The 27,030-nt window shown below is 52.6% G+C and overlaps 9 protein-coding genes across 9 annotated transcripts; 5 read left to right on the top strand and 4 right to left on the bottom strand.

Moving 5' to 3' along the window:
* Window positions 1-638: 638 nt before the first annotated feature.
* Window positions 639-1,376, bottom strand: AYL99_06922 (hypothetical protein; the record flags this gene model as incomplete). Its single annotated transcript, XM_018838431.1, has 1 exon — window positions 639-1,376. The coding sequence occupies one exon, from the start codon at window positions 1,374-1,376 to the stop codon at window positions 639-641; it is 738 nt and encodes a 245-aa protein (XP_018692991.1).
* A 760-nt stretch (window positions 1,377-2,136) lies between these two features.
* AYL99_06921 (hypothetical protein) lies at window positions 2,137-2,565 on the top strand (the record flags this gene model as incomplete). Its single annotated transcript, XM_018838430.1, has 1 exon — window positions 2,137-2,565. The coding sequence occupies one exon, from the start codon at window positions 2,137-2,139 to the stop codon at window positions 2,563-2,565; it is 429 nt and encodes a 142-aa protein (XP_018692990.1).
* Window positions 2,566-2,780: 215 nt separating this feature from the next.
* Window positions 2,781-3,493, bottom strand: AYL99_06920 (hypothetical protein; the record flags this gene model as incomplete). The annotated part of the gene is made up of 4 exons (XM_018838429.1): window positions 2,781-2,814; window positions 2,871-3,323; window positions 3,377-3,384; window positions 3,443-3,493. The coding sequence occupies 4 exons, from the start codon at window positions 3,491-3,493 to the stop codon at window positions 2,781-2,783; spliced, it is 546 nt and encodes a 181-aa protein (XP_018692989.1).
* Window positions 3,494-4,169: 676 nt separating this feature from the next.
* Window positions 4,170-5,972, top strand: AYL99_06919 (hypothetical protein; the record flags this gene model as incomplete). Its single annotated transcript, XM_018838428.1, has 5 exons — window positions 4,170-4,290; window positions 4,345-4,518; window positions 4,585-4,815; window positions 4,868-5,180; window positions 5,270-5,972. 5 exons carry the CDS (start codon window positions 4,170-4,172, stop codon window positions 5,970-5,972), a joined length of 1,542 nt encoding a protein of 513 aa, XP_018692988.1.
* A 1,374-nt stretch (window positions 5,973-7,346) lies between these two features.
* On the bottom strand, window positions 7,347-12,403 carry AYL99_06918 (hypothetical protein; the record flags this gene model as incomplete). Its single annotated transcript, XM_018838427.1, has 5 exons — window positions 7,347-7,713; window positions 7,878-8,038; window positions 8,123-8,970; window positions 9,021-9,093; window positions 11,240-12,403. 5 exons carry the CDS (start codon window positions 12,401-12,403, stop codon window positions 7,347-7,349), a joined length of 2,613 nt encoding a protein of 870 aa, XP_018692987.1.
* A 3,143-nt stretch (window positions 12,404-15,546) lies between these two features.
* On the top strand, window positions 15,547-18,955 carry AYL99_06917 (hypothetical protein; the record flags this gene model as incomplete). The annotated part of the gene is made up of 2 exons (XM_018838426.1): window positions 15,547-15,664; window positions 15,714-18,955. 2 exons carry the CDS (start codon window positions 15,547-15,549, stop codon window positions 18,953-18,955), a joined length of 3,360 nt encoding a protein of 1,119 aa, XP_018692986.1.
* Window positions 18,956-20,119: 1,164 nt separating this feature from the next.
* On the top strand, window positions 20,120-22,413 carry AYL99_06916 (hypothetical protein; the record flags this gene model as incomplete). Its single annotated transcript, XM_018838425.1, has 8 exons — window positions 20,120-20,642; window positions 20,728-20,889; window positions 20,955-21,065; window positions 21,118-21,256; window positions 21,333-21,558; window positions 21,612-21,896; window positions 21,948-22,190; window positions 22,246-22,413. The coding sequence occupies 8 exons, from the start codon at window positions 20,120-20,122 to the stop codon at window positions 22,411-22,413; spliced, it is 1,857 nt and encodes a 618-aa protein (XP_018692985.1).
* A 1,027-nt stretch (window positions 22,414-23,440) lies between these two features.
* AYL99_06915 (hypothetical protein) lies at window positions 23,441-24,696 on the top strand (the record flags this gene model as incomplete). The annotated part of the gene is made up of 4 exons (XM_018838424.1): window positions 23,441-23,574; window positions 23,640-24,044; window positions 24,105-24,177; window positions 24,250-24,696. 4 exons carry the CDS (start codon window positions 23,441-23,443, stop codon window positions 24,694-24,696), a joined length of 1,059 nt encoding a protein of 352 aa, XP_018692984.1.
* Window positions 24,697-25,203: 507 nt separating this feature from the next.
* On the bottom strand, window positions 25,204-25,953 carry AYL99_06914 (hypothetical protein; the record flags this gene model as incomplete). Its single annotated transcript, XM_018838423.1, has 1 exon — window positions 25,204-25,953. One exon carries the CDS (start codon window positions 25,951-25,953, stop codon window positions 25,204-25,206), a length of 750 nt encoding a protein of 249 aa, XP_018692983.1.
* Window positions 25,954-27,030: the final 1,077 nt, after the last annotated feature.

The following is a 27,030-nucleotide window of genomic DNA, read 5'->3' as shown; positions in this document are numbered from 1 at the left end:
AGCGACACGACCGTCAATCGATCCGAGGTAATTGATGCGCGCCATACTGGGGTTTTAGGAGTGGATGGAAATGGAGCGTTGCTGCGAGAATGCGGGGGAGAACAGGACAGCGGCGGCGAATCCGGGCCCAAGATGGTGGCATTTGCCCCTGCAGACAGCTTGACAGTCCAGATCCCACACACCGGGGGGCGTTATCTGGATGGGTCCCTGACTCGGTGATCCTGACACACAGTTGATATCGGATACGTCCTGGGCGGAAACCGTGTCAACAAACCATGACACGGTGTCGCGAAGGCCGCTTTGACCGGGTGGAAGAGTAGCGGTTTGGTGCCGTCGGGCCTAGGGATCACGCCCACGCGTAGTAATAATGGAGGTTCGCTGAATCGTTCACAGCATACTCCGTACGTGAGCATCGGCAGCCTTCACGCCACTTCTTCCGGCTTTTTATCAGGTGTTCGTGACGGATCCTCAGCTTTAGTAGTTTTTAATGCCGGCCTTGTGCTGATCGTGGTCCAGATCCACCATCCATCGCGCCGACGGACTGAAACACATGCCACTAACAACACGATGACCTTTTGGACGTTGCACCGACGGGAGTCGCACTCGTCAGGTGTGGTCACTAGCCACAATGCTTCCACTCATCTCAGCAGGTAGATGACCAAGAAACAGAAGGAGAAGAACACCACCACACCTCCCCAGAAGATCCATTTGTCTTGCATGGCTCTTCGTTCGACCATTCGGATGGTGTCTCCGCTGACGCCGAGAGTGTTGGCAACACTGTAGAGCTTTCGCTGTGTTCCCTTGAGAATATCACGCTGATGTCCCAGGTCTCCGAGAACTGCTCGGCCTCGGTCTAGAAACTCATCGAGCTGGGCATTGGCAGTATCGAAGAAGCTCTGCTCTCGGAGGGCGTGCTCTTCCCTGGTATAATTACTGGAGCCTGGGCCAAAGGACAATCCATCCTGGGTGTTTCGATGGGCTGGGGCAAACGCACTCTGACTCGAGGCATGGGCATAGGGGTTCTCAGGAGTCGCAGCATGGTGCGGCCGTCGCCCCAGTAGTTCGTTCCTGTTGTTGGCTGCGACAGCTGCCTCGCGCTCTCGTTTTAACTGATCAAATTGTGTGCGGTAGGATGCCAGATCAGCGCGAAAGTTCTTGAGTCTTTCCACGGCCTTCTCTTTCTTCTCTTCATTCAGCTCATTTCGCGAGAGATTTTGGTAGTCTTCGAGAGTTCGGGAGAGACTGGTGAGGGTGGTGGCTATTTGTCCCTGTAAAGCAGGAGACGCAGTCGCCGGTGCTTGCGCGAAGGTTTCTAGGTCTTTTCGGATAGCAGTGGATTGTTTCAGGGCTTGATTGAAGAGGACATTCTGTACCATGTGAGCCAGATGTCTGGGACCTCGCACCGAACGGAAACTTGGACTCACCATCTTGTCTATATTAGAGGAGATGCAGAAGTTTTTCCAGGAAGTCCTCCGAGATCAGTCAGTCTCGACCATGGATGCCAATAATATTTCATGGTGTTGGAGGGGAATCTGCTGCTGCGTTGTAACCCCAAAAAGGGGATCTAACACTGGAAAGTCCGCCGCGTCACACATGATTCGTTCTGCATCTACGACAACGGCACAGGCAACTGGGCTGCCTGCCGTAAGAAATAATATTGTGGGATATCATGTTGGCATGCGTAGGTAGAGGTGATGATGGACATGGGCCACTTGTTGACATGCTCAATTCATCCCTACATGGTCTCATGCCATGGGATCGTCACTCCAGTCCTCTCGTGGCCGCGATATACCTCGAAGCAAGTCTGCGGCACTGCGACTGCCGAAACATATTCCAGTGTCAGTGTCACCTGAAATCGAATCACGTTCTGGTGAGGAAGTCGTTGCCATCAACAGTTACAGGAACAAGGCATTCCTTTTCTTTTTTGCCTGACCCTGTTCCGTGTTCCAATCCCACCTATGCCGAGTACCAGCATCACCCAGTGTTATCAATTTCGTATTGTGAAGCCGGCAGAGAACCGTCTTTTCCTCCACTCAGTAAGCCTGCCTGCTGTGGTCCTACCATATTTTATACTGTTCTCGATCGACAGTGCCCGTCGAAAGTCTCCAGGCCTCACGTGGACTATCCGTCACAGCAATGAACAGCGCATCTGTCCAGGGACAGTCCTCCTTCTTCAAAAATACACCTTCAGCTTGGAGAGTGCTTCAACAGAACCCTTCGCTCCTGTACACCATGATCTTCTGCAATCCCGTCTTGGTCCTCCACTGTATCAATGGATTCCTCAGTTTTCTGTATCCGACCGCGGCCCACGACTCGATGTTCGTCACCTCCGTCCAACCTCATCTTGACGCCCATGCTCAAGATGGCCTTTGTCGCCTCTTCACCCTGTTCATGGTTGCATTACAATCAGCACTCTACTCGACACAGGCGGCCAGGATCACAACACCACCCTCTTCGGACGGAGGTACGGATGAGAGAGCTGTCGACGGATGTAGCCTGAACACGAGGAATGTATCAGGGCAGTCTCTGAGATACCAGTGGGTCACTGAAGAGTCATCCGGTTAGGCAAAACAAGGTGTGAAGGGAAGCAGATTGGAGCGAGGAAATCAAAAAGGGGATATCATATTTGTGCAAACAAAGAAATGTGGCACCCAAAGGCTTGCACGCCCGAAGCCGCCCCTCTCTGTCAACCGAGTAGAGTGTCCGCGCCAGAAACTAGGCAATTCCTTTCCACCGCCGCTACCGAAGGTCTCGTTCGTTCAAACCAAGCCAGTCGTCGCCTATTTCGGGGGATACTTGTTCTCGAAAAGCCACCTGGAAAGTTCGTCAGTTTACCAATGACAAGGATCAAAAGAAGAAATCAAGCTTACTTGCTGCCGAAATAGTCGGCGACAGCAAAAGCGCCTACGCCAGCGGCCACAGTTCCAGCAAGCTGCCAGTCCAATTTGCCCTCGGTGTGCTTCTGGTAGGCTCCATAGCCAATGGCAACAGCTGCAATGCCCCAGATAATGGCATTCCCAATGACAACAGGGTTATCTCTGTTTTCGCTCAATTTCTGTCCGTCCGTCTTGATCTCGTCCTTGAATTGCTTTCCCTTCGTAGCAGCCTTCTTCTTGGCACTCGAGGCCTCCTCTGAGAATTCTTGTCTTGCGGCGCGAGCCTTGTCCTCCAGTTCGTGTTCGATTCGCTCGGCCTGCGTTTCTGTCTTGATGTCCTGCTCTTGGAAATCCGACTTGACGGAGATGACGTGCGGCGAGTCGACGTCGATTAAGCTTGCAGCTTCCGATTCAGACTGTGACAGGGAGGGAACCGGTGGAGCACGCCTGACAAATATCACATCAGTGGACTGAAAATATGCTCACAGGCACGACCAAACACATACGCCTACAGAACGATTAGCTTTGGGACAGTCTTGTGGTTGGGAAATTGTGTGTTGACTGACCTCTTCCGGGGACTGCTTGGGTCCTTTGGCAGCAACGTCGGCGTAACTCATCTTGCCAATCGCCTGGAGAACGATGCAGGTCTAAAGGGAAGAGAGATGATGGGTTTCGAGGGAGATGGCGGGAGGCAAGAAGACGGATTTTTCGCACAAGAGTGATAAAGAGACAGTGACGAGACGGAGCAAAGGAGCCAAAGCTTCTTCTTGCTGCTTGCTGCTTGCTGCCCGGTTTGTGGAAGGTGGAATAGGTATGACGAAAGCGGTTGGGGATCAGATGATGATTGGCTCACGAGACCGGGAAGCATGTGATTTCGAAACGGGAAATGGGAAATGGGAAATCGAGAGGCGGTGGCTAGTGATCCGACTATGGTTAGCGTGGATCTCTGTGGCTGGTGGGCGGTGGCTCCTGTGGCTGGGCATCGGACTTATCGGAGCGTCTTCTCCCTCATTCGTAACTGTCGACCTCACCTTTGCTATCCAATCCCATCCTGGCAATGAAGCACCCTACTGCAGTGTGCTTTTCTACCTTCCTCTTTCGGTGGAAGGGGATTGATAGATAATGCAGTGGACGAGATGAATACGCCTGCTAATGCCTTGTCTGACTTTGTCCTTCTAATCTCTCTACCTCTTGCTTGTTGTGATGACAATTGCGCATCAAAAGGGTTGACCAGAGGCACTGGGAGTATTGATACCTGAGACAACAGGACCGTCGGACTCTGGTCTTCGGACGATGTCGAGCTACGAAAAGAGGTTTGAGTATAGAGGCCCAGCCGACCACATCGTCGAGCCCGAAGGTCTTTCCAGCACCCAGTCAGGAGACCTCGTCGGCGGTGCCCTGGCTGGCTACCATGGTCCGTTCCTCGCCGGTCTCGACTGTGCGGTGTACATATTGCTGACAATTTCAGATCGTGACGTCTTTGGCAACGAGGAAGGTGCAGATATCAAATATAAAACACTGTCATGGCCTCTTGTCGCCGTTCTTATGATTGCCGAGATCGTCAGCAATGGCATGCTCTCTTTGCCAGCAGCGACTGCTGTAGTTGGCATTGTTCCCGGTGTCGTACTGATCGTCTTTCTCGGTGAGATAGCTGGAGGCTCATGGCCATGTACCCTGGGCTTCTCATCTCTGACCACAATTTCCACAGGCGTCTTTGCACTGTATACCTCTCTCGTTCTGATAGACTTCAAGATCAACCACCCAGAAGTCCACAATATGGGTGACGCTGGTATGATTCTAGGAGGCCCCTTGCTGCGTGAACTCCTCTCCGCCGGCACGGTCATTTTCGCCGTTTTTGCAACAGGGTCACAACTGCTTGCCGGGCAAATCGCCTTGGGTTTCTTGTCGGACAACAAGCTCTGTCTGATGTGGTATACTGGTGCGTTTGAAATGTTTGAGTCCATGTCTACCTTCGATGGCTGACCTACCAGGGATCTTTGCAATTCCAACCCTCATCCTCTCTTTTCCTCGAACCCTGGACCAGCTCTCCTGGCTATGTATTCCCTCATGCATCTGCATTTTGGTCGCCGGCGTTGTAGGAATGGGGGCGGCCGGAGGCAATCCTGCCCCCGATCGACACGTGGACGTCGCCCACTCCGCGAGTTTTTACAACGCCTTTGTGTCCATCACGAATCCCGTGTTCGCGTACGCTGGACACTTTATGTTTTTCATCCTGATCTCGGAGATGAAGCGGCCCGCCGACGCCAAAAAGGCAGCATGGGTATTGCAGGTTTTTGCCACTGCGTAAGCCCGGACCATTGACCACACGCGTGATGGGTGCTAGATCATCAGCAGAGGCTAACTGAACGCCATCAACGGCGGCCATTGATCAGATTCTATACTGTCTTCACCGTCGTCATGTACGTGTATTTAGGGCCGTCGGTCCAGTCGCCGGCGTTTTCGTCTCTCCCCAGCAAATGGCGGAAAGCCACGTACGGCATCGCCCTCCCCAACTTCCTCATCGCTGGGTCATTGTACTCCCATACCGCCGCCAAATTGTTCTTCATTCGATTTTTCCGCAAATCTCGGCGTCATCTGCACAAACATACTATCATAGGCTGGAGTACGTGGACTATCCTCATCGTCCTGGCCAATGGGGCTGCGTTTGTTTTGGCTGTGGGTGTGCCTATATTCGCGTACCTGGTAAGTATCGCGGCCAGTTTATTCGCCAGTTGGTACACGTATGGCATCGCGGGGGCATTTTGGTTGTATGATGCCTATCACGGGATGGATAAGGGGAGAGTGAAGGGCGTCTATGGTATGAGGGCATGGACGGGGAGTCCAATCAAGACAGCCGTTAACGCAGCCACGTTTGCTGCGGGAGCCTTCATTTGCGTTGCCGGTATGTGTTTCTCCATGTTTCATGAGTTTGTCTTTCCAACGGCAATTTGGATGTATTTGTGGTGCACCAACATGCGCAAGTTTCTACAGCTCATGGTTGATGACTCGAGTCACTTCTTAGGAACGTACGTGTCGATCAAACTCATCGTCGACGCGTACAACAGCGGCACAGTTGGGGCCCCTTTCGCCTGCTAACACGACAAACAATCCGTCCCACGCCTCCACTTCCGCTGAGGTTCACAGCTTCTCCCATCCTCTCCTCCGCGTCTATCGTCGCCATGCACCGTTATCTGATCCTGAGTCTTGAATGGCGGTAATTTTGAGTTGCAGACTAGACTTAGTTTTCTTGCTGAATCTACAGCCTGTTTCTGCGGCACACGTCTCTTGCTGCTCGCTATAAACGCTATACCAGTAACGTAAAGGAGAGAGTTCCCTGTCTCCTGACATACAATGCATCCAATCCGACACATTAGTCGATCTCTGCCACAGGATGATGCAGTGCAGTCAGTGTACGAGCATTGCGGAATACCCTGATCAGCCGTATTCCTCCTCATCCTTCCAGAGTGAGTCAGTTGCACTTTGGAACGAACTTGTCTGTTCTACTGTTCGAAGAAACTGTGATTGAGAATTTTGGCGATGTTTGACACCCCTTCGCCGAGGACTGCTGGCTGGCCAGTCAGTGGCTTTACTCGACCCTTCCATCAACAGGAACCAGACCCCGACGGACGTGGTCAGCCGGGCGCGCGCTCGAGGGCGGCGCTAACGTCAGTGCTGAAGTAGATGGCCGACCGAGCGTCCATCTATGCCGTCACAGTCTTCAGGGTCGTCGAATCTTCTCGTCGCTCACGAAGACGATGTGAACCGACCCTGTCCGCCCTGGGGGCCTCACCTCACGGCGTTGCAGCGAAGGGAGATATATATATATTCCAACGTAAGGTGGCACGACTCTGCTCTTGTCAAAGAAGGAGGTTTCACCCCGGCAAGCCGACAGACCACATTATCCCGCCCCTCCGCTCTCGACTTCAGAACATTTTTCTTTCCTTTGAGCTGCGACTGTTCTCCTCCTCTGAGCCCCGCCTACAGGCCCACAAAGCCCATTGAATGACCCAGTTCTTGAGCGAGGCGGATAACTAACCTCGCAGCCAGATGGGGAGGTCATGAGGTTATGGGAGTATGCCTTGGTCCCTCAAGACGATAGACCAATATCCATAATCTCTCGATGCGGCCGAAGCTATCCGGTGACGTGAACCTTGGACGCGAAAACTGAAAGAAAATGAAAGGGGGACTGAAGCGGCACACACAGAGTGGGAAAGCAAGAGACGGATGAGAAGCTTGAGTGGTATGAGGGCAATCTGTATGCACTCTAATCAGACCAAAGTCGTACTCTCTCTAACATGATAGTCGTTCTTCAGCCGAATGCAGCGGGCGTATTGCATCTAGCTTCCAGCCCTGGATTTCCATCCATCATCATTCCCTTTGGGGCCTCCAAGGTTCGTTCCTCTTTCTTCCAATTCGTCGTCAGCCCTCCTGATTCCTGACCTCCGTCCCTTCTCAGCGACCCAAAAGATCTCAAGGCAAGGGCAGCCCGGTCATCATGATCTTGGGCACCTCTCCTTGGGTCAACTCCCTCCTGTTGTTGCCGGCGTCGATCTCCTTGACGACGGCGCCGCTGGGGGCGACAAAATTCTTGCCCTTGGCCTCACCGACCACGTCCTCGGGCATACCCTCGCTGACGCTGTCGTGGTGCTTGGCGGTGCTGCCCTTGGGTCGCCACGTCGATACGGCGGGGATGTCGGCCTTGAAGCGCTCGACCTCGGTGCCGTATGCCTTGGGCGTAAGTTTCATCAGTGTGTGCAGCGGCACTTCCATCCAAGGCGATTTTTCCTGGGGGATCTCCATAAAGTATGCGAATATGCAGCGGACAATTGCTTGGTGACTAGATCATGAATCAATGCGTGAGCAAGCTGCAGTCATGAAGGGTATAGAAGGAAAATGGCTGCATATGGGATAGCACTTCACAGAAGCCGAAAGAGGAGACGAGCTTGTTAGATGCAACGTGAAGCGGGGGTAGGAGTAAGAGTGCCAGAAAGATGCACGTACGTGATGATGATGATATTCTCACTTCGTTCCAGTTCCATGATAATGGGCTCCAGCCGGATGACCACATCGCGGTACGACTCGCCCCCACGATACCGGTAGTTGTACTTGTCGTCGTCGCGAGCTTGGAAGTCTTCCGGGTACTTCTCGGATATTTGTTGGTACTGCACGGAAACGGGACAATGGTCAATATGAAATGGATCGACACCGAGCGCTGAAGGCGATAATCGATCAAAAGTTCAACTTACGGTCATCCCGTCACAAACACCACTGTCCAGCTCATCGAGGGCTTTCCATTGCAACTTCTCCCAGCCGAGTTCTTTCTGAAGATACTGTGCCGTCTGGCTCGTCCTCTTCAGGGTCGATGTCCATATAGTCAAAGGAGCATCCTTTGGCAATCCTGAACGCTTGACCAGCTCGGGCAGCATTCTCGCGTACCGTTCACCACGTTCCGACAAGTTGGCATCGCCACCGATCTTGCCTTCAAGGTTGTATTCAGACTCGCCATGCCTGGATAGCCAGATGCTGCGAGGCTTGATGTGCAAATTAGTGAGGTAATACACAAGTCGAGATTGCAGATAGTCTTGGATGAGGTTGATCACCACCCGTGCGCCAATGTTAATGATCTTCACGTAGGTGAGATGCTTTTCTGACTCGTCTATCGTCTGGTACACCTTCTCGTAGTTCCGAATCCGGTTACGGAAGTCTTTCGCTGCCACCTCGGGGTCCTGGCCAATATAATCAGGTGATGTGGTCTTCACCTCGAGGATATTGGCCATGATAAGATCCTCGTCGTCACATTTGCTCTCGACGAACAGGTGGAGAAGGTTAGCCTCGACGATCTTGTCGTGAATCCATTTTCGCCGCGACTTGGTAGAGTTAGTTGCATCAAGGAGGGCGACTTTGTTGTTCTTGTCTTTGAACCACATCAGCATGTCCGCGACGGCGGCCTCTGCTGCGGCACGGCGAGCCTTCTCGCCTTCGGCGTTATTGACGTCGAAGAATTTTGCATCTGGGTGCGGGTTGTCCGTTCTTCTGTATTTGCCGACGTTGAACACCTCGGCGTTGACCGATGTCCATCGAAGATATCTTTTGACTGGGCCACATTAGGGACAAGGAGAAAACGTTGGCGGTTGATATACAGACCTTTGCCAGCAATCAAACTCTTGCCCCGAGCAGGCAAGCCCACCATAACCACCACGATCTGAGTAACATCGGACTACATCCAAGTCAGTCGATGTACGACCAATCACGCGAATCGGAAAAAATCAAAGATGGCGAATGAGCGACGTCATACTCGATCGCTTTCAGGGATGCACAACCCCATCATCCTAAACAAATGCAAATGGCACAAAGAAGGAGCTGGGTTGAGGCAATATTTCGTTCCGTTGGCGTGGCACCAGGGGCAGAAGGACGCATGTGTCGAACACGAAGTCCTGCCGTGCCTCGCGCTCCAGGCGTAGGCAAAGTCTCAAGAGGAAAACTCGGGCGTGCTCACGTCTTGGCCCATCCCAGCAATATTGGGCCGGGAGATCAGAAATGGGTTGAGGCAGTGGTCTCGCTCCGAGAACAAAGGGGTGGTCTTGTCGCAGGTTGGATCTGGGCTGGCCGCAAGCGTTGGCCCGGGAATCTTTAATTGAACGTCCCAGCAAGACCAAGAATAAAGCGCAAGCCCACTGCGTCACAGGCAGGTGCAAACTGCAAGGTGTCGAGAATCAGACCACGTCTCGTTCGGGCTAGATTGGGTGGTTTGAAGAGGAAGGCGGTTGGTCGCGTGGTGAGTGCTCGATGGTCATTGAAGACCAATGTTGCATCAGGAGAATCACTCGTTGTGTGCCTTGGGGGATTTTTTCGGCTCAACACAATTTTCTGGTCGGAGGCAAACGGCCGGGCCTGGTTCTGGCCTGCTGGTTCATGGGGGCATCTTGCCCGCTCGGAAAATCCAGGAATGGGCCTTCTGGGGGGGGAATTCGCTTGCAGATCTGCCTCTTCTCCACAGCCCAGCATTTGGGCCTTCTCGGCTTACTCCTTGCAGAAGGCCAATGTGGTGGGCGAAATAGGGGGGGGCGGTCGGTTCACCGGATGCCTGCGCTTCCAGGCGGAAGAGTGTCGAGCCTCATCCCCATAACGCAGCTGTAACTGGGCTTGTTGCCTCGGCTGTCACGGCGGAAGTGTTCCTTCGAGGATGGGAAGAGATGCTCCTCATGTGACAATCAAACGATGCTCTTGTCCGACAAAGACAAGAAAGTGATAACAAAGCAGATGCAGAGGCTGATGGAAGAGACAACTCAACCGAATACAAGGGAGTTGCTTCGACTCACATCAGATGGCTGAAGCACCCGGTTCAAGGTACTCCTGCTCAGCATGGCCAGCGGGCTGGATTGAATGAAACTCATGGTTGGGTGAGCAGGGGGTGAGGTGTGCCCGCGAGCGGTTTAGAGGTTTGCTGAGGAAACGAGGTGACCGATGTATCTAATGATCAGTATGCAACAGCGCCAGTGTCCTCATCCTTTTAAGCCTCCATTTCCCATGATATCCAGCGTCGACCAATTTGGATCCAGGTAGTTTCGTTTGCAAAGTGCGCGGTCAGAGCGGCTGCGCAACCAAACGGTGTCGGTTGCCGAAAGGTCAGCGTTTGCTGCTGTTGGACGGAGGACGACGGCGGTGCTGGGAAGAAGGGCAGAGGAAGAGGAGACGATGTGAACTGAAGGTGGTTCGGCGGTTTTCTTAGGTGCTGCTTGGTGCTGATCTCTGGGATGCTATCTTTTTTCTTTTCGCAGGCGGGACACGATTCCTTATCGCGGCGGCTTTTGCTTATCGGCGCCTATGCAGAAGCTTGAGCACATCCGGGAGAAAAGCCCAAGAACATTGTCAGAAACGATTCAGGATTGGTGAAAAGGTCCTTATGCTGCCAAAGAATATCGACAGTCATGTCTTAACTACAACGACACGCCTGGCTGGCCCAGCACCGTCCACTCCAAGGCCATCCTCCTCTACTCAATGCGTCCTCCCTTCATCCCTCGATCCTGAATGCAATCTCGGGCTCCATTTCCTCCTGTTTTCGCTCCAGAAGCCATCGCACCCAGGAAGCATCAAGCCCAAGCCTTATGAAGTAGGCTCCCGGCGAAGAGGAATTCCATGTCCGCCCGCCGACAGCAAACGTCGTTGACCTCCTGCACCGTCGTTTCCTTCACCACACCCCTGTCTATTTCGACTTGCTCGGCACACGATTCGCAAAGGATCAGCCCGCAGCCTCTTCCCTTCCCCTTTCCATCATTCAAGATCCTGAAATACTTATCCACTGTCTGGTCAGCACGACATCTCCAAGACGCAGCACGCGGGCATAGGGAGCACGTGTGCAACACCCCGCGTTTGAGCGGCGGGCCTTTGGGATAGTCGCGGGCAGACAGCTGGGCAATGTACTGGCGCCGGAGCGCAGTGGGTGGATTGGCGAATCGTCGCATTAAGTGACCTTCGCATCTGGAAATATGAAGCCGGTTGAGGGAACAGTTCACGCACATGCGTGTTGCGTCTTTGCCCATAGATCGATGCCCATGATTCGTCTCATGAAGCTGCCCAGAGGACTCGAAGACGTTGACCCAAATGACGCCATATCCAAAGACCCCATATCTGAAGTCCTCGCAAAAGTGGCAAGGCTGATCTGATGTTTCAACGTGCTTGAAACTGATTGGATGAGCCCACGGGGTGCGTATAGTGAATGGCTCGTTCTGGGATGCTAATTGTGGCGAGGATGGGGGCGAATCGAGAATGATTGGGTGTTCTCTGGAAGCTCCAGCTCCGACGGCTCGACTTTGTCGGGTTTCGATCGTTGGAGAGTGAGTGATCTGCTGTAGTGTTGGTTGAGTTGGTCCAGGGCTTTTGTGGACTGCGGTACGGGCTATTTCGAAGACATCCTCGCGCGCCAGAGGGTCCTCAACTCCGAGCAAAGGATCTCTGTTCATGTCAAGACCACTGCAATTTGTCCCATCAATGACCTTATCACTCTCTTCATCCTGGATGCTCATGCTTGGCCCCTCCAAAAGAGTATCATGTTGCCGACCAGAGTTAGGTTTGTCGCCTGCACCGCCATCAGCGGACGCCCCCTTTGTGTCGTCTGTATCGTCTGTATCGGGTTTGGTCTCGAAGCAAGTGCTATTGTTACTGATAAGGTCGTTCAAAAGCGCCCTGCCAGCACTGGACTTCAGTTTCAATGTCACTACCAGGGATAGCCTACTGTAGGTGGCAGGAGCTGAGCTTGATGTCTTGGTCTCGTATTTAGTTCGTTTGGGTTTGGGTATCTTGCGGACCGCAGGCCGACGTTTCTTCGTGACGCTGGGATAGTACTCATCGGAAGAATCATCGTCATACCACGCCATGGCTTGCGTAAAATTCGACGCAGATTTGACTCGTCGAAACTGGTAATCCTTGCGGAGATGACGTTCCTTATTGAGAGAAACGGATTCTGAACGCTTCCAAGCTGTGTGGTAGACGTCGAGGGCTTCCTGGAGCCGCGCCTTAGAGTAGACCATCTTTGGGCGAGTGCCTGGTCTCGGACGTGGTGGTGGAGGAGAGGGTTGGGGCGAATAAACAGAAGACAAATCCGAGTGAAGGTGGGAGTGGAAGTGTAATGAAGCTGAAAGTGAAAGATGGTGAAATGAAATACGTGGAGCTAGAGTACTGCAAAAATGAAAGTAACACAAGATCCGGGGTAAAGATTGTATATTTCGACGCTCAAAACTAGCTAAATGACGATATTCTGTACACATGTCAGCGTGGACCGTGATTGAGGATACATAAATCAATCAAAACAATGGTGTATTCAGATCTAAGCCTTGTCACAGGCGTTGGTCGTCAAAACATAAGCTACGTTGACCGTCGTGAATTGTAGAATAAATCATCCTTATAGGACAGTATCGGGAAAGGGACGGTGTAGCTCACCTGAGAAAGATCTAGCAAAACCAAGCTGTATGAAGACTTCGTCAGTATCACACTGGGCAGGTCTCAGAGCAAGGTATAAACGGAGATATGTATCAGGCTTGACAGTCTCGTCTTTGTTAACCTGGGTCAACTTGGACATATGCTTGTCTTTTTGAATGTGTCGGCTCATCATATGGATGACAGAATGGGGTGTGACAGAACTGAACATACTTGAGACCACCGACAAAAATTCTGTAAGACTTGATCGTCAGCACTGTTCCAAGAAGACATGGAGCGAAGCTATCAGCAGAAGCAAAGGTCAGGAAATGCATGAATGGTTGTTTGAGTTTATCTGCATCAGAGTACTGGATAAGACTCGTCATCTAGAAAATTCATCATCGAAAGCGAGGACGTAAGAGAGAAGACATACTTACTCGGGAGCCACCGGTTGCTTTGAGCTCTCCTGTTTGGAAATAGCGTAATTAGTGCACGTCGCGGTGAAAGAACATGATCAGAAAATGACATGGTGCAAATCAGTGGGCGAGGTTTTCTAGGCCTGCCACAATAGGGCATTTCCATCAAGACCGGCAATTTTGTAGCCGTGATCGGAGCCCAGTGCCATTCATCAAGAAATCCGCTGTGCCCAGGAAACAGGAGAGCCGGCCATACCTTCACAACATCTAGCATTGAAGTTAGGTCAGCAAAATCCCTCGCAAAATGTCGGACATTGTGTTCGCAGCCAGATTTGAACAATCAGATATAGCCATTTTATTTCTTCAACGGCCCGAAAGCCTCTGCCGGTAATTTCCAGCGTATATTGTTTTGTAAAATCCATCATGAAAGATTCGTTGGTCGTGGGGCGGGGGGATTGACGTACCAAGTTCTTCAAGACGACGGCGGAGCAAGCATGAGGTGTCGTGCAGGTCAGAGTTTCTTCGATAGAAGTTAGCCATAGGACTCTCAAATGGACTAATGGCTGTGAAGTAGAGATCTTGCATAATCAGACTGACGTGCGTTGCGATCTCGAGTTTCATATCCAAAAGGATCAAAGACTCTAGTTTGTTACGGTATGCAGATTCATCATTGAGCGAGAGTGAAGAACCTGGGGACGACATACCGAAGAGCTTCCTTGGCCCGCCGTTTCTTGTTTGTTGTTCTTCCTGTATTGAACGGCATCTCGACGAAGGCATCAATCAGTCTGGGGAACCTGTGGCTATATGATGAGTTGGTGATTGGTCTGTCGCGTTAGCAACGATGTTCAAATCGCCGTGCTTGCAATCTGTCCTTGGATGTGCATCTTGAGTGTTGACTACTGCTATGCCGGCTGCGGCACCTCAGTAGAGCCACGAATTCTACTGGATCTGGGACAGAGGAGGCGGTGGACTGCAGACGGTGCGAAAGAATCTGGGACGACAACAATTTTTTTTGGGTTGCTCCAAATTTGAACGCGTAGTGGTTGCTTGACAAAGGTGGAAGGTCAAGCGGAGAGGCTTTTCGGCCCCTTCAATTGGCGCATATCTTTCACTTCCCCTGTCCGTGCTACCACAGATGTGACTTCTTTGATTCATCAACGAGCGCTTTGCATTTTCCTGCTTGGGTCTTGAAGTGGCCATCAAGGATTACAAGCCGGGATGAGACTTTGGCTCGCAGAAGAGTGCTGTGGGAAAAGGCTAGTGTGGCTCAGTTCAAAGGCACCTTAAAGCAGCGTTAGCTTACCCTCTACCTCGTACTTCATGAGCAGTACCGTAGGCTTCGACTACCCGAGGCGCACTTGGAGTGCCCTGCTCCCTATGAGTCCTAGCTGCTGCTATTTTCTTCCACCCTCCCTTGGGTGCCCCCAAGATACCAATAATTGGCTGACAGAAGCTACGCGAGACTTGCCCGCCATCCCGCATCCGCTCTGGGTTCCTGCACATTGCTCGCACCCGTCCCGCCAGCATCCAGATATTCTCAACTCAGGCCACCCAGAGCCCGAGTTATTCTCCGGCCACATGCCCTGCAGGCACCCTCTTTCCCCATGGCGTCGTGAGACGACCAATTGTTCTGGGCTTGGCTTACAGGCTTCAGGGCAAAGAATAGCAACAACCCTCTGCCACTCGTAACATTCCTGTCCCCACTTCCGCAATTCGCCCTCCATGCCTCTCGTCTTTTGCCTTCGCCCAAGATTGGGATGTGGATGGGTGTTTGTCTGTCTTTATTGATATTTTCACAATCTATCGACAAAAACCTTTAACTGTTGTCAAGGAGGTGAATTGAATGACCACCATGGCTGCTGGTGCCAGGCAGGATGCGATGCCCACCATGCGCGAATGTGACTTGAACCGTGTGGGCGCTTAATCCACCAATCTCAACTTGGCGGTTGGGCAAGACTGTTTCTTCACAATATGTCCTTGTATGTTTACGTCCAGAACTGTGGTTCCTTGTCACAGTCTAGAGCTCCTAAGGCAGGACTTGCTAACAGCGTTTCGAAAGCCGACCATTGTCTGCGGCTGAACATGGCCAGGCTCAATATCAACACGCCCCAAGAACTCCCACGGTCATTATTCCTCTCCCTCCTCCACCACCGAGGGATGGCCAGTCTGCGGCCTCTCCAGTGCGCCTTGGCCATGTCCCCTTCCCACCGCCATTGAACATCAATATTGTCGCTGCGCGTGGTCTGTCGTCCCCAGGCCCCGTCTCTGCTCCATTGCTGCGCGGCCCCTTCTCGCCGTCATACATCAATTCGCCAGTACCTAGTCCACAAAGTGCTGTACCAATGGCTGCAAGAGTGTCAGGAAACTACAATGTGCCTTACGACCCGAGGGAGTGGGTGGGAGGGAGTCGACGGACGTCGTTCGGGTCAGAAACTCGAAACCCAGGTTCTCAAGCAGAAGGTATGTTGGTATTTCGTTGGGAAAGAGGTGTGTCTGACCCTGTGTGCAGAAGGGCATTCCCATCCACCTCCGCCATACTCTGCTGCTGCTGCTGCCGCGGCGACAGGCGTTGCTGCTCGTGAGGCAACCAGTGCTGGAACGACTATATCACCGGCAGACTCTACGTTCACCGCTCCTGGTAATCAATCCCAGATAAACACTCCAACCAGTACTGTAGGAGTGTTGTCACCACTTAACCAAGGATCCCATTCTCTAGGTGATAGGGGTGACAGCGGCCAGACCACGACCGACACGAACGGACCACAGTACTTCAGTCCCTCGGGGCGACCCGGTGGTTTCGACCACCTCTCCAGTCGCTTTAGTATGCCCTCGCAGCAAAATGGGTCACAGTCGAACTCTGGCTTGGGGCCGTCGAGACATCCTTTGGGGACTGCCTTGTCGATCAACACGGTGGCTGCGCAACAGAGCCTGCCTCTTGGGCAGCTCCCAGCTGCACCAGCATCGAGGAGAGCTGCTTCCGCGGACGCTTATTCTTCTCAACCGCCGCCCATTCAGAATCCAGAGGGATCATCGTCAAGGTCATCTTCTAAACAGAGAAGTTGGTTTCCAGGGATGCCTTTGCCTGGCCCGCCTCCAGGGCCACCCCCTTCGGCCTCGAGGTCTCAGAGCGCAGGTGGAGCTCGGACTCTCGCTCAACCACAGGCGGCTGGACCCAGCAATCGATCAAGTCACCGTGCTCCATTACGTGCACCTCTTCTCAGCCCAATGCCTCCTACGCCTGCAAATTGGAGGGATGAGTCCACTCATCGATCCAGCTCCAGGGCGCCGATGCCGTTACATATTGAGACCACGAACCTCGATCGACCGGGCTCGACACCCGCAGGTTTGTCGAGAAGCGCTGCTGTCCGTGTCTCGTCCGCAAAGGGTCTGCTGGAACGTCGGAAGCAACGTCGGAGTCTTCATGAGGGTCAATTGGCGGATCTCAGCGCCTTGACCATCGACACTGACCCTTGGTTCAACAACTTGAGCCCCGCCGGCATCAGCCCTGAGAACTCACCCATGTTGGGGCCGTTGGCACCAGAACGGGTCAACCCCGAAACTGCTCGAAGGGGTTTGCGAACCAGCAGCAGAACCAGGGCCCGATTCCGGTCTGGAGATTCTGACTATCAACCCCTTGATTCACCGTTTCCTCCGTCTCTGTCGCGGAGGAGTAGCCGAACATCACTCGTGCCTCCGAAGTCGCTGCCCACGCCGCCACTGAGTCAAAAGAACCCCACTTCTGCGCACAGCATCCTCCCTTCTACGGCATCTTCGGTGGCTGAACTCGCCCATGTCGACTATGATCCCTTCATGCAAGAAGCTTCGCGGCGGCATCAGGAATTCCTCGTAAAAGAGAGCCAAGCAAATACCGAGCTAGAGAGATTGCAACTTTTCATGGGGTACATTGTCGAGGAGTCGAAGGTCCGGCGGCAGCATTATCCAACTCCATTCGCTGATGGGACCTTTAACCCTGAGGAAGCGAAACAACGGCTTTTCAGTGACCCCGGGACGACTGGCCGCGTTGAGGTGCGAGCTACGACACCCGCCAGAATGCGATCACCTATGCACGGGATGCGGGCCGATCCGGCTCAACATGGCGACATGTGGCTAAAGGAGTACCGCCCAGAACTCTCACCGATTGCCAGTATGAGTAACGATGAAGTCAGTTCTCGTGGTCGTACGGCTAGCCGATGGTGGCAGTCACAAACTGGCTCGGAAACTGATCATATGCCGAATAAGATGAAAAGGTCGAAACGGGAGTCCAAATATATGGGCCTTTCCGCCATCTCCATGCAGGAAGTGTTGTCCGAGGCTGCTACACCGACCAATATCAATGAAGTATTCAGCTCGCCAGAAGGCTACGCTGATGAGAAGGTCAACCCACAGGCATTTGGCGTCTACGAGGATGCCGAGCCTCTCCCGGCGCAGGAGAACATCCTACCAAATCCATCGCCCTCTCCAGCGGGGCTCGATTTCTCACGGTTTATTACTCTGCCTCCACCATATCCGCGACACTACCCTGCGGTCAACAACAGTCATCCGAAGTTGTCAACGTATCGCAAGCTCGTCCGGACACTTGGTGACTTGAGTGAGCTACAGAATAGGAGATCGCGACATGACTTGAGCGTTGAGGCTCTTCGGACCGAACATAAGCGCAAGGTTGCTGAGGGACAGAAGAACTTTAGGACTAATATCTCAGCGCAGATCAATGAGGGCAGTATCACGTATGCCGAAGCTGCCGAAGCCGAGCAGGCACTCAAGATGGAGGAGAATACTTCGGAGAAAGCCTGCCTGCAAGCGGAGTTTGATACGTTGCAGGATGTGGTAATCAACCCGATGCATGAAATGCTTCATGATCGTGCGACGCAACTCAGTGCCCACATGACAGCATTGACAGAGCAGCTGGTGGCAGACATGCAGGCCTCGGACCTCGATCGACCACAGCAGGAGGGGGATGCCATGCCTGAAATATTGGAATATCTGACCCAGTTGAAGTGGTTGTTTGAAACACGGGAAACTGTCCATAAGGAAATCTTCGACCTCCTTACCGCGCGGAACGAAAAATACAAAGCCATTGTGCTTCTGCCATATCACCAGGTCAGCAACTTTGAGAAGATTCGCGACACGGAGGATTTCTTCAACCGCGACAGTCTCGAGCGACACAAAGCATTTTACGAAGAGGCACTGGTACGTCATCAGAATTTTGTCGATCTCGTTGCAGAACATGTTCGAGACGAAGTCCAACTGCAATCGTCCGCATTCTGGGATATCGCGCCTGGACTGCTGGATCTGATCAATAAGATTCCCGATGACTTGTATCGGATCGGTGCCATTGTGATCCCCGATGCTGAATATGCAGAGAACCCCGAATACCATCAGTTCCCGCAACAGTATCTTTTCACTTTGCTTGATCACGCGGAGAAATCGACGTACCAGTTCATTGAATCCCAAAGCAACCTCAACTGTTTGCTCCATGAAGTCAATATCGGGTTGATTACAGCAAAAAGTCGAGTCGCTGAAGCCAGGCGGGCTCGCGCCGAACTGGATGGTCCTGTATCGGGAGAGGATCCGAGGAAAGTTCGAGACGAACAAGAGAAGACGGCTACCGCAGAATTGAAGCAGCAAGTGGCAATGATTGAGGAACAATGGCTCGAAGCGCTGGGGAGTGCCCTGCAAGGGAGGAAAGCACAGGTGAAGATGTTTTTGGAAAGCGTTGGTGGATGGGATGAATCTCTACAAGCCGCTGAATAACTTGGGAGCGTTCGTTCGTGCGGGTATTCTCCAAAGATGACATTGAAACGATACCAACTGAGCGACCAACTAGTTTGCATGGATATGAATAATGAAATAATGAACGCACTTGTGCACCGTGCGATGAATGGATTGGTTGCCGCCTATACGACATAATACGAGGGACCTCTGTCTGTTCAGGAGCGTGGCTGAACACGTCATCGTCGCACTCTGCCTGTGCCGATACTACCAAGTCCCCAGACTTGTACGAAGGCCATGGAAGGGGACAATATTTAGTATTTCTGACTCCACTTTGAGCGGCCTGGAGGCTACGCGTGACCGTGAACGTAAACGGGAAGATTACAAGTGGAGTTTGCGCAATAGTGACCTGTAGGCATTAGGTATACAAGGTATACGAGAGGGAGGTGAGCGGGAAAGTCTGGGGATCGAGATGGAGAAGGCTTCCAGGGGCTTGGGTAAGTCGGCACCCCACGTGACTCGGGATACTGAAGGGGAGGAGAGTGGAGCCGGTGTCTTGGCAAGGCACCCACACCCAGGCCGGCCCAAGCCCGTCAAGATCGGCACCGGCGCGGTTTGTACCTCCTATCCTTCCTCCCTCGATTGAGCCCTCGGTCTCGATCGGCGCAAGATCATCCCTTATCACCCACGTTGCAACCTTCAGAAAAGCCCCGACACCACCCTGTTAGAACAGACTGACGTCTATTCCGCAAGGATACCGTCGCACCTGGGTCAATACAGTCAAGTCGCAACTGAGGGATCCGGTTTTATATTCTATCCTTTCCAGCTATGGCGGAACGCCATTGGTCTGTTCCAGACTCGGACACGGCATCCAACCCGAGCTGTACCTGCTCGCTGGGTGGTCCCGTTGACCACATGGCTTTTGTCGGTGGCCCAACAGGCTCTATGACGTCGATTGATGATCTTCTATGATCCCGCCTTGCCATCGAGTGTTCGGTGTGTTGATACGGGACCTGGCGCGCCCTGAAGGCGTGTTGTGAAAAGATATACAATAATGTCTTGACTTCTCTTGACATATCTAGCCCCATTTGCTTGTTTCCCTCCGAGAACCACCGGCGCCTGCTCCTGGTCCTCTTTTGAGCCAAGTCTCGAGAACAACTATAACCTTTCTCCTTTTGATCGATTTATTGCTCTTTCTAACTCAGCATGGCTGAAAATGAAAAGGCGGCCTACAACAGGCGATCGGGCGACAGTGAGCGTACCGCCACTAATATCGAAAATGTTCCTCCTCGCAAGAAGTCCTTCACGGACGTCGACATGACCAAGTTGAGCGCCGCCTTTGAGAATCCGCTTTCCGATATCCCCAAGGAGAAACTCTTGGAGGAGGTCGAGGTCTTCTGCCGAGACAACAACCTCATGGATTATGTCGACGCATTTCGCAAGGGTGCATTGATAGCTCAATCTCCCAATGCCACGGACAGAATCGTCGAGCTGTCGCCTGAAGACCGAGAAATTCTCGAACGGGAGCACACTCACCGCTGGTCTCAGCCATTTACCCTGTATTGGTTGGTCGTTATGTGTTCGCTGGCGGCTGCCGTGCAGGGCATGGACGAGACAGTCAACAATGGTGCCCAGGCACTCTATCTCAAGCAACTCAATATCACCACTAAGCGATTCAGCCAAGACATGGTTGACAACTTGACCGGTCTGGTTGTCGGTGCGCCATACTGTAAGTGCCCGAATCGTTCTTTCTTGAAAAAGACACTTGCGGTATATATGATGTTTTTTTTATTACAGGCTGACATAGAATCCAGTATGCTGTGCCATTCTCGGTTGCTGGCTCACGGAGCCGTGCAACAGAGTCTTTGCCCGTCGAGGAACGATCTTCATCTCTTGCTTCATTGCTGCGGTAGCCTCGGTCTGGGAAGGCGTTGCTAATTCGTGGGTGAACCTGTTTTTGGCACGATTCGTTCTGGGTAAGTCGAGCCCATTGATTTACTTGTCGTCCTACAACATGAAGCCATGCTAATCCTCCTCCGAGGTCTTGGAATTGGTCCCAAATCCTCCACGGTGCCAGTCTACTCTGCCGAGTGCGCTCCGGCGCCGATTCGTGGCGCGTTGGTTATGATGTGGCAAATGTGGACTGCTTTCGGTACGTTCATTACAGCAATGGACGGAGGTCTCGTTCCCTGACAGCGTTCTAGGTATTATGCTTGGGAATATCATGGGCGTTGCATTCGGCGGACTTTCCCCAAATCTCGGCTGGAGACTCATGCTCGGGAGTACCGTCGTCCTTCCGCTTATCGTCTGTGCTCAAGTCTACTTCTGCCCTGAGAGCCCCAGGTATGTATGATGAAGCATTCAAGCCTTCACCTCAGCATGCCCTTGAACAGAGACCTTTTAACCAGCCTTTGCGCAGGTGGTACATCCAGCACAACCGACCAGAAAAGGCGTTCCGCTCCTTCCAACGCCTGAGGTTCACGGACCTCCAAGCCGCCAGAGATACCTACTACACCTATGTTGGCGTGGAACTCGAACGTAAGGCTCACAAGGGCAAGAACCTGTTCACCCAGTTTATTGAGCTCTTCACCGTCCCTCGCAATCGACGTGCAACTTTGGCATCATGGATTGTCATGTTCGGACAGGTAAGATTGGTCTTCCAACTCTCATTACACCTTATTCTTGACACAAACTCCAGCAATTCTCGGGCGTCAACGTGATTGCGTACTATTCGACAACAATTTTCGTGAGCTCAGGATTCTCAACGACGTCGGCGTTGTTGGCGTCGATGGGAACGGGCATCCTGAACTGGATTTTTGCGCTACCTGCCGTGTTTACCATCGACCGCTGGGGACGCCGTAATCTTCTGCTCTTCACGTTCCCTTTCTTGGCGATTTTCCTATTGTGGACTGGCTTCAGTTTCTGGTTCCATGACACCAAAACCAAAGTTGGCATGGTTACCACAGGGATGTACTTATTTGAGGTGAGTTGAAGCCCTGCTCGATCCTCACGTGTCCTGACGGCCATTCTGCAGGTCTTCTACTCGCCTGGTGAAGGCCCTGTACCATTCACGTACTCGGCAGAAGCATTCCCTGTGCATGTTCGAGATGTCGGTATGAGCTTTGCGACAGCCACAACATGGTGCTTCAACTTCATTCTCAGCTTCACCTGGCCTCATCTCCTTACCGCTTTCAAGCCTCAGGGTGCATTTGCGTGGTATGGCGTATGGTGCATCATCTTGTGGTTCTTGATTCTCCTGTTTGTCCCGGAAACCAAGGTAGGCTTGATCAAATGCTTCGGCTTTGTACGTGATCCTGACTCAATCTTTCTAGGCCCTCACTCTCGAAGAACTGGACCAAGTGTTCAGCGTCAGCACTCGTAAGCATATGAGCTACCAGATGAAGGATGCTGTCTGGCATTTCCGGGTGTGGGTTTTGAGACAGAAACTTGAACCATTGCCACCGTTTTATCACCGGGCAGAGAAGCTGAATGAGGCGTGATATATGAAGTCATCGCTTTGTCAATGTGTTGAGTGAGGGTTTGGCTGAGTAAGTGTTTCCATAGCAGGATTCCGTTCTGGGGTAGATTTGTTGCTACTGCTGAACTATTATCCGAAGTAAGCCTGCCTGGGCCAAGCATAAATGGTGTGAAAATGCTGGGCAAGTAGAGAATTGGCATTGGAGACAATCTGGGTCTAGGACCTTGCTGTCGACCCATTCCGAACCTGCCCGACGGCTGTTGTTCGGGCTGATGTTTCCCGAGCTCAGCGGGCGGAATTTACAACGATTGTCAACAACCCTGCAGCCTTTCTCGAACTACATGTCCGGTACTGAAAGTCGGGGAGACTTGCCAATCCCCGATACATGACATGGGAACAGTGATTGCTCTCTTCTTGCATGCTTCCAACTCTCAGCCTCGCCGGCGCCATGTGATGTCACGTGCAGAGGATGGCCCACCGGAAGAAGTCGGGACCAAGAATCCCTCGGCTTGCCGTCAGTGTGTCCATGCGCTGCGCAGTTTTGCCCCTCCATCCCTCCACCCACTCAACACATCCCTTTTGCATGTCGCTCATTTGTAGAGGGAATCGACTCGGATCGACTGTCTGATGCGGAGAAGCATCCACTGCCCGTTTTTCCACTGCCATCATCTCCCGCATCCGGGCCACCAGGGGCCAGACAATGATGTTGACAATGCTTTGCCCTGCTGCTACCAGTACCTTCGAACCACCCGATATGGGGCTGTCGGAACTGACAGCAGTTCTCTCTGCTTAAAAACCACGGGCTTTTCCTGAGATATCTGGCTTCTGTTCTTCCTTCGAGATATCTGTTTCTACTTGATCCATTCTTGTTGCTCGCCTAGGCTTCTGGATCCCCAAGTTTCCGTCGGTTCCTGTTCCTCTGACGTCTGGCTTCCATTCTACCGAGGGCCAATACACCCATCGCGTGCCCTACACCACCCGTTCCGATTTCTTAAGACTCAAACGTTCTCTTTCTACCCCAATTATCTGTAAGAGCAGGAGCTGCAAACATGGCAACCAACGGAGATACCAATGGCCAGACCACTGGCACTGGCGAGGAGAAAATCAACACAGACATCATCACCCTCACTCGATTCCTGACGGAAGAACAGACAAAGCACAAGGAAGCCACCGGTGACTTTACGTCAGTTGGCCAATCTATTGCTCTCGCATATAGTGTCTGAAGGCTAACGTCATTTGTGTCTGCAGGCTGCTTTGCCATGCCCTCCAGTTCTCCTTCAAATCCATCTCCTACTATATCCGCCGTGCTTCATTGATCAACCTCACCGGTCTCGCTGGTTCTTCGAATACGACAGGCGATGATCAGAAAAAACTGGACGTAATTGGCAATGACCTCTTTGTCGCCGCCATGCGGGGATCCGGAAAGTGCAGAGCGCTCGTCTCGGAAGAGGAGGAGGATGTGATATACTTTGACGACAGCAAGGATGCCAGATACGTTGTGGCCTGCGATCCCATTGACGGATCGAGCAATTTGGATGCTGGTGTCAGTGTGGGGACCATCTTTGGGATTATGAAGCTGCCTGACAGCGTCGTTGGCAAGAAACCTTCCCCAGAGGACCTGCTGATGCCGGGCACAGAATTGCTGGCTGCTGGGTAAGTTGATGCTTGACATACGATACGGTGAAAAGGTTGAATCAGTCCTGACGGAAGCAGGTTCACGATGTATGGCGCCTCCGCGCAACTCGTCATCACCATGAAAGGTGGTTCTGTCAATGGATTTACACTGGTGAGGAGACCTCTTTCCCTCTCTTAGATATACACGGCAAGCTTTTCTCGTACTAATCTGGACGGTACACAGGACAATGCCCTAGGAGAGTTCATTCTCACACATCCCAACATGCGCATTCCCAAGAAGCGTGCCATCTATTCCGTCAACGAAGGAAACTCTCTATACTGGACGGACAAGACGAAGGCATACTTTGAGTCGCTCAAATACCCCACCGAAAAGGGCGGCAAACCATACAGCTCCCGCTACATCGGGTCCATGGTTGCCGACGCATACCGCACTTTACTGTATGGAGGCATCTTCGCATACCCAGCCGACAAGAAATCCCCCAAAGGGAAACTGAGGATTCTGTATGAGTGCGCGCCTATGGCATTAGTGATGGAGAATGCCGGTGGCATGGCAGTTAACAGCAACATGGACAGGATGCTGGAGGTGAAGCCGGAAGGGATCCATGACCGAAGCGGAATTTTCATGGGGAGCAAAGAGGAGATGGAGAAGGTCATTGCGGCGCACAAGTAAAGTAGGGGTAGCTTGGAACAAAGCAGGCAGCATAGGCGGATGAGATGGGGCCTGGGAAGAAGGCGACACCGGGCCGACAACGACCTAACAGGAGTTGCTGAGTGGAAATTGACTAACAATCATGGAATGGATTTGGTCTATTGATGGTATATGTATTACCTGTCATGTAGCGCATGATCTACGTACGAGAATCAGGAAACCAGCATTGAGATACAGTTGCTTGCTCCCTATTTCCATCTCCTCTCTTGCTACTATCCGAGCTAGAGTGGTAGACCCCTCGATGGGCGGATGAAGGGACCTGTTGACCGACATCGGGATCTCATCTGCCTGATCTGTGTTAACCTGGATGGATGGGTTTCAGGGGCATGACAGTAGTCCCAAGAGCGCTCGTGTTCACGGGCTGGATGCAAAGAAAGACTGGACAAATACAACTCCATATCAATCATCGGACTATATTCTTGGATGTGTTAGACCCCCCTTTTGGGTTTTTCGCTTATCCGCCACTTTTCAAGACAATGCGTTCACCAACGTGTCTCTCAACTCCCTGATCGCACCCGCAATATCGTCCACGGTCTCGTTCAGCAGCTCGTCTTTGGTGTCGGCAGCGGTATTGCTGCCCCCCCTATCCCCACTCATCCTCCCCCCGGCCGTGGCAAACCGTCCGTATCGCAGGTCACTCAGGTTCCCGACCGTGTCCTGACTCTGCTGGCGCAGCACATCGATTTGGAACTCCAGATCTGCAATCTCGGCTACGAGGTCGTCGCCTGCGGTGGCCATTGCGGCGAGGAGCGTTTTTGTCGAGTGGTTGTGCTTTGTGGTCGGTGTGGGCAGGGTGTTGCCGAGGGGCTGTCCGTTGTGGAGGGCCGTGTCGAAGTGCGTCTCCTCTTCCTCGTCATCCACATCACTGTCCGCTGCCTCATCGGCGTTCTCATTGTCGTCAACACCCGTCCTTTTCCTCTTCCTGCCCCTCTTTAACCCCTCTTCCCTCATGATCTGCCTCCCCAGCCTCGCCGTGAGCTCCACGCTGCGTCGACACTCGTCGTCGATCCGCCGCCTTACGTCGTCAATGACTATGTCCCTCTGGAACTGCAGCTCTCGGTACAGACGCTTGAGCTCGGTCGGGTGTAGCCGTGCCGAGGACGCACTGGGCGGCAGAAGTGCGAGGAATGATTTATAGGGTAAAATTGTCGGGAGGGGTGAAGGGTGGAGGAGGTACGATGTGAGGATCTCTGACTCGGATGGTGTTTGGGGTGGCATGGCTCGACTGTGTGTCTTGGTTTATCTAGCCAGCAGTTTGGCGTCCTCTGTCGTAGTTTGCTGCGAAACCTCGGCCTTTTGCCCGTCCCCTTTTCTCAACCCCTGATCACGGGAATATCAGGATGATGTCGTCGTCGTCGTTGTTTCTCGCCGAGGAAGTAGACCCGCCCCTACTAGTTGTTTCTCTCAGGGTAGTTCAGTGATAACCAACCCCCTGAAACGGTAGCCTTGCCGATAGAAATGATGGCTCCTGGCCCTGCTCTCTCCAATTGACTTTGAAACAATAAGCCAGCAGCGGGAAAGCACTTCCTGCTTGTAAATTGAGGCTGTTCAATCTCTTGTCAAGCAGCTTTGTAGAGCCTGACAATCCTGGATGTCGCTGGGTGTCTGGTTTCAAAGGGTCTTTGTCCGTTGTAATTGCAAAGATTAGGTCTCGTTCACGAGGCAGTGGAGATGCCCGTGTTATTCACAAGAATAGCTCGATCGTAGCAGTGGTCACAGAATCACTGGAAAGCAACCTTGTGGTGTTCTTGGGTAGCAAACGCGTGTAGCTGTGAAATATGCTTTAGCTACTCCACAAATGCAAGACCGGGACATGAAAGCACTGGGCTGTAGGCTTCCTTGCTCACCTTGTCTAGCCTTCTCCAGACAGAAACCAACAAGATCACTCACTGTGCAAGTTCCTGCTTGAAAACAACGATGTTGTTCACCTTGCAACTTCAAACAACCCGGACGACCTTCGCGGACCGGAAAAACTTCGGATCAAGGACGCGTTCTCGCCAGCCAATTAGCGCTGGCTTCGCCTTGGCTCTGTCCCTGGCTGCTTTTGAGCACGTCGTCGCTTCTCCCTTCGCTGCGACGACAACATCTTCTTCAAATCTGTTCTCTCCTTCTCTGTAGTCTCTTTCTCTCTCTGTCTCCAGACCTCCTCAGCCTAGTTGACCGTGTTGACAATATCATCTCCTTTGTGAGGGGTTCCGCCGGGGTGTTGTTTCTTCTTTCACTTCTTTTCATCAATCCCGTCTCGAGATCCTCCTTTGTCTCGAAGTGGCCGATTTCGCCCTTCGACCAGTCCAT

This window comes from Fonsecaea erecta, assembly GCF_001651985.1.
Source record: "Fonsecaea erecta strain CBS 125763 chromosome Unknown Scaff5, whole genome shotgun sequence".
Lineage (NCBI taxonomy): Eukaryota > Fungi > Ascomycota > Eurotiomycetes > Chaetothyriales > Herpotrichiellaceae > Fonsecaea > Fonsecaea erecta.
The sequence above is the reverse complement of the archived record's forward strand: the minus strand, read 5'-3'. Positions and strand labels throughout refer to the sequence as shown.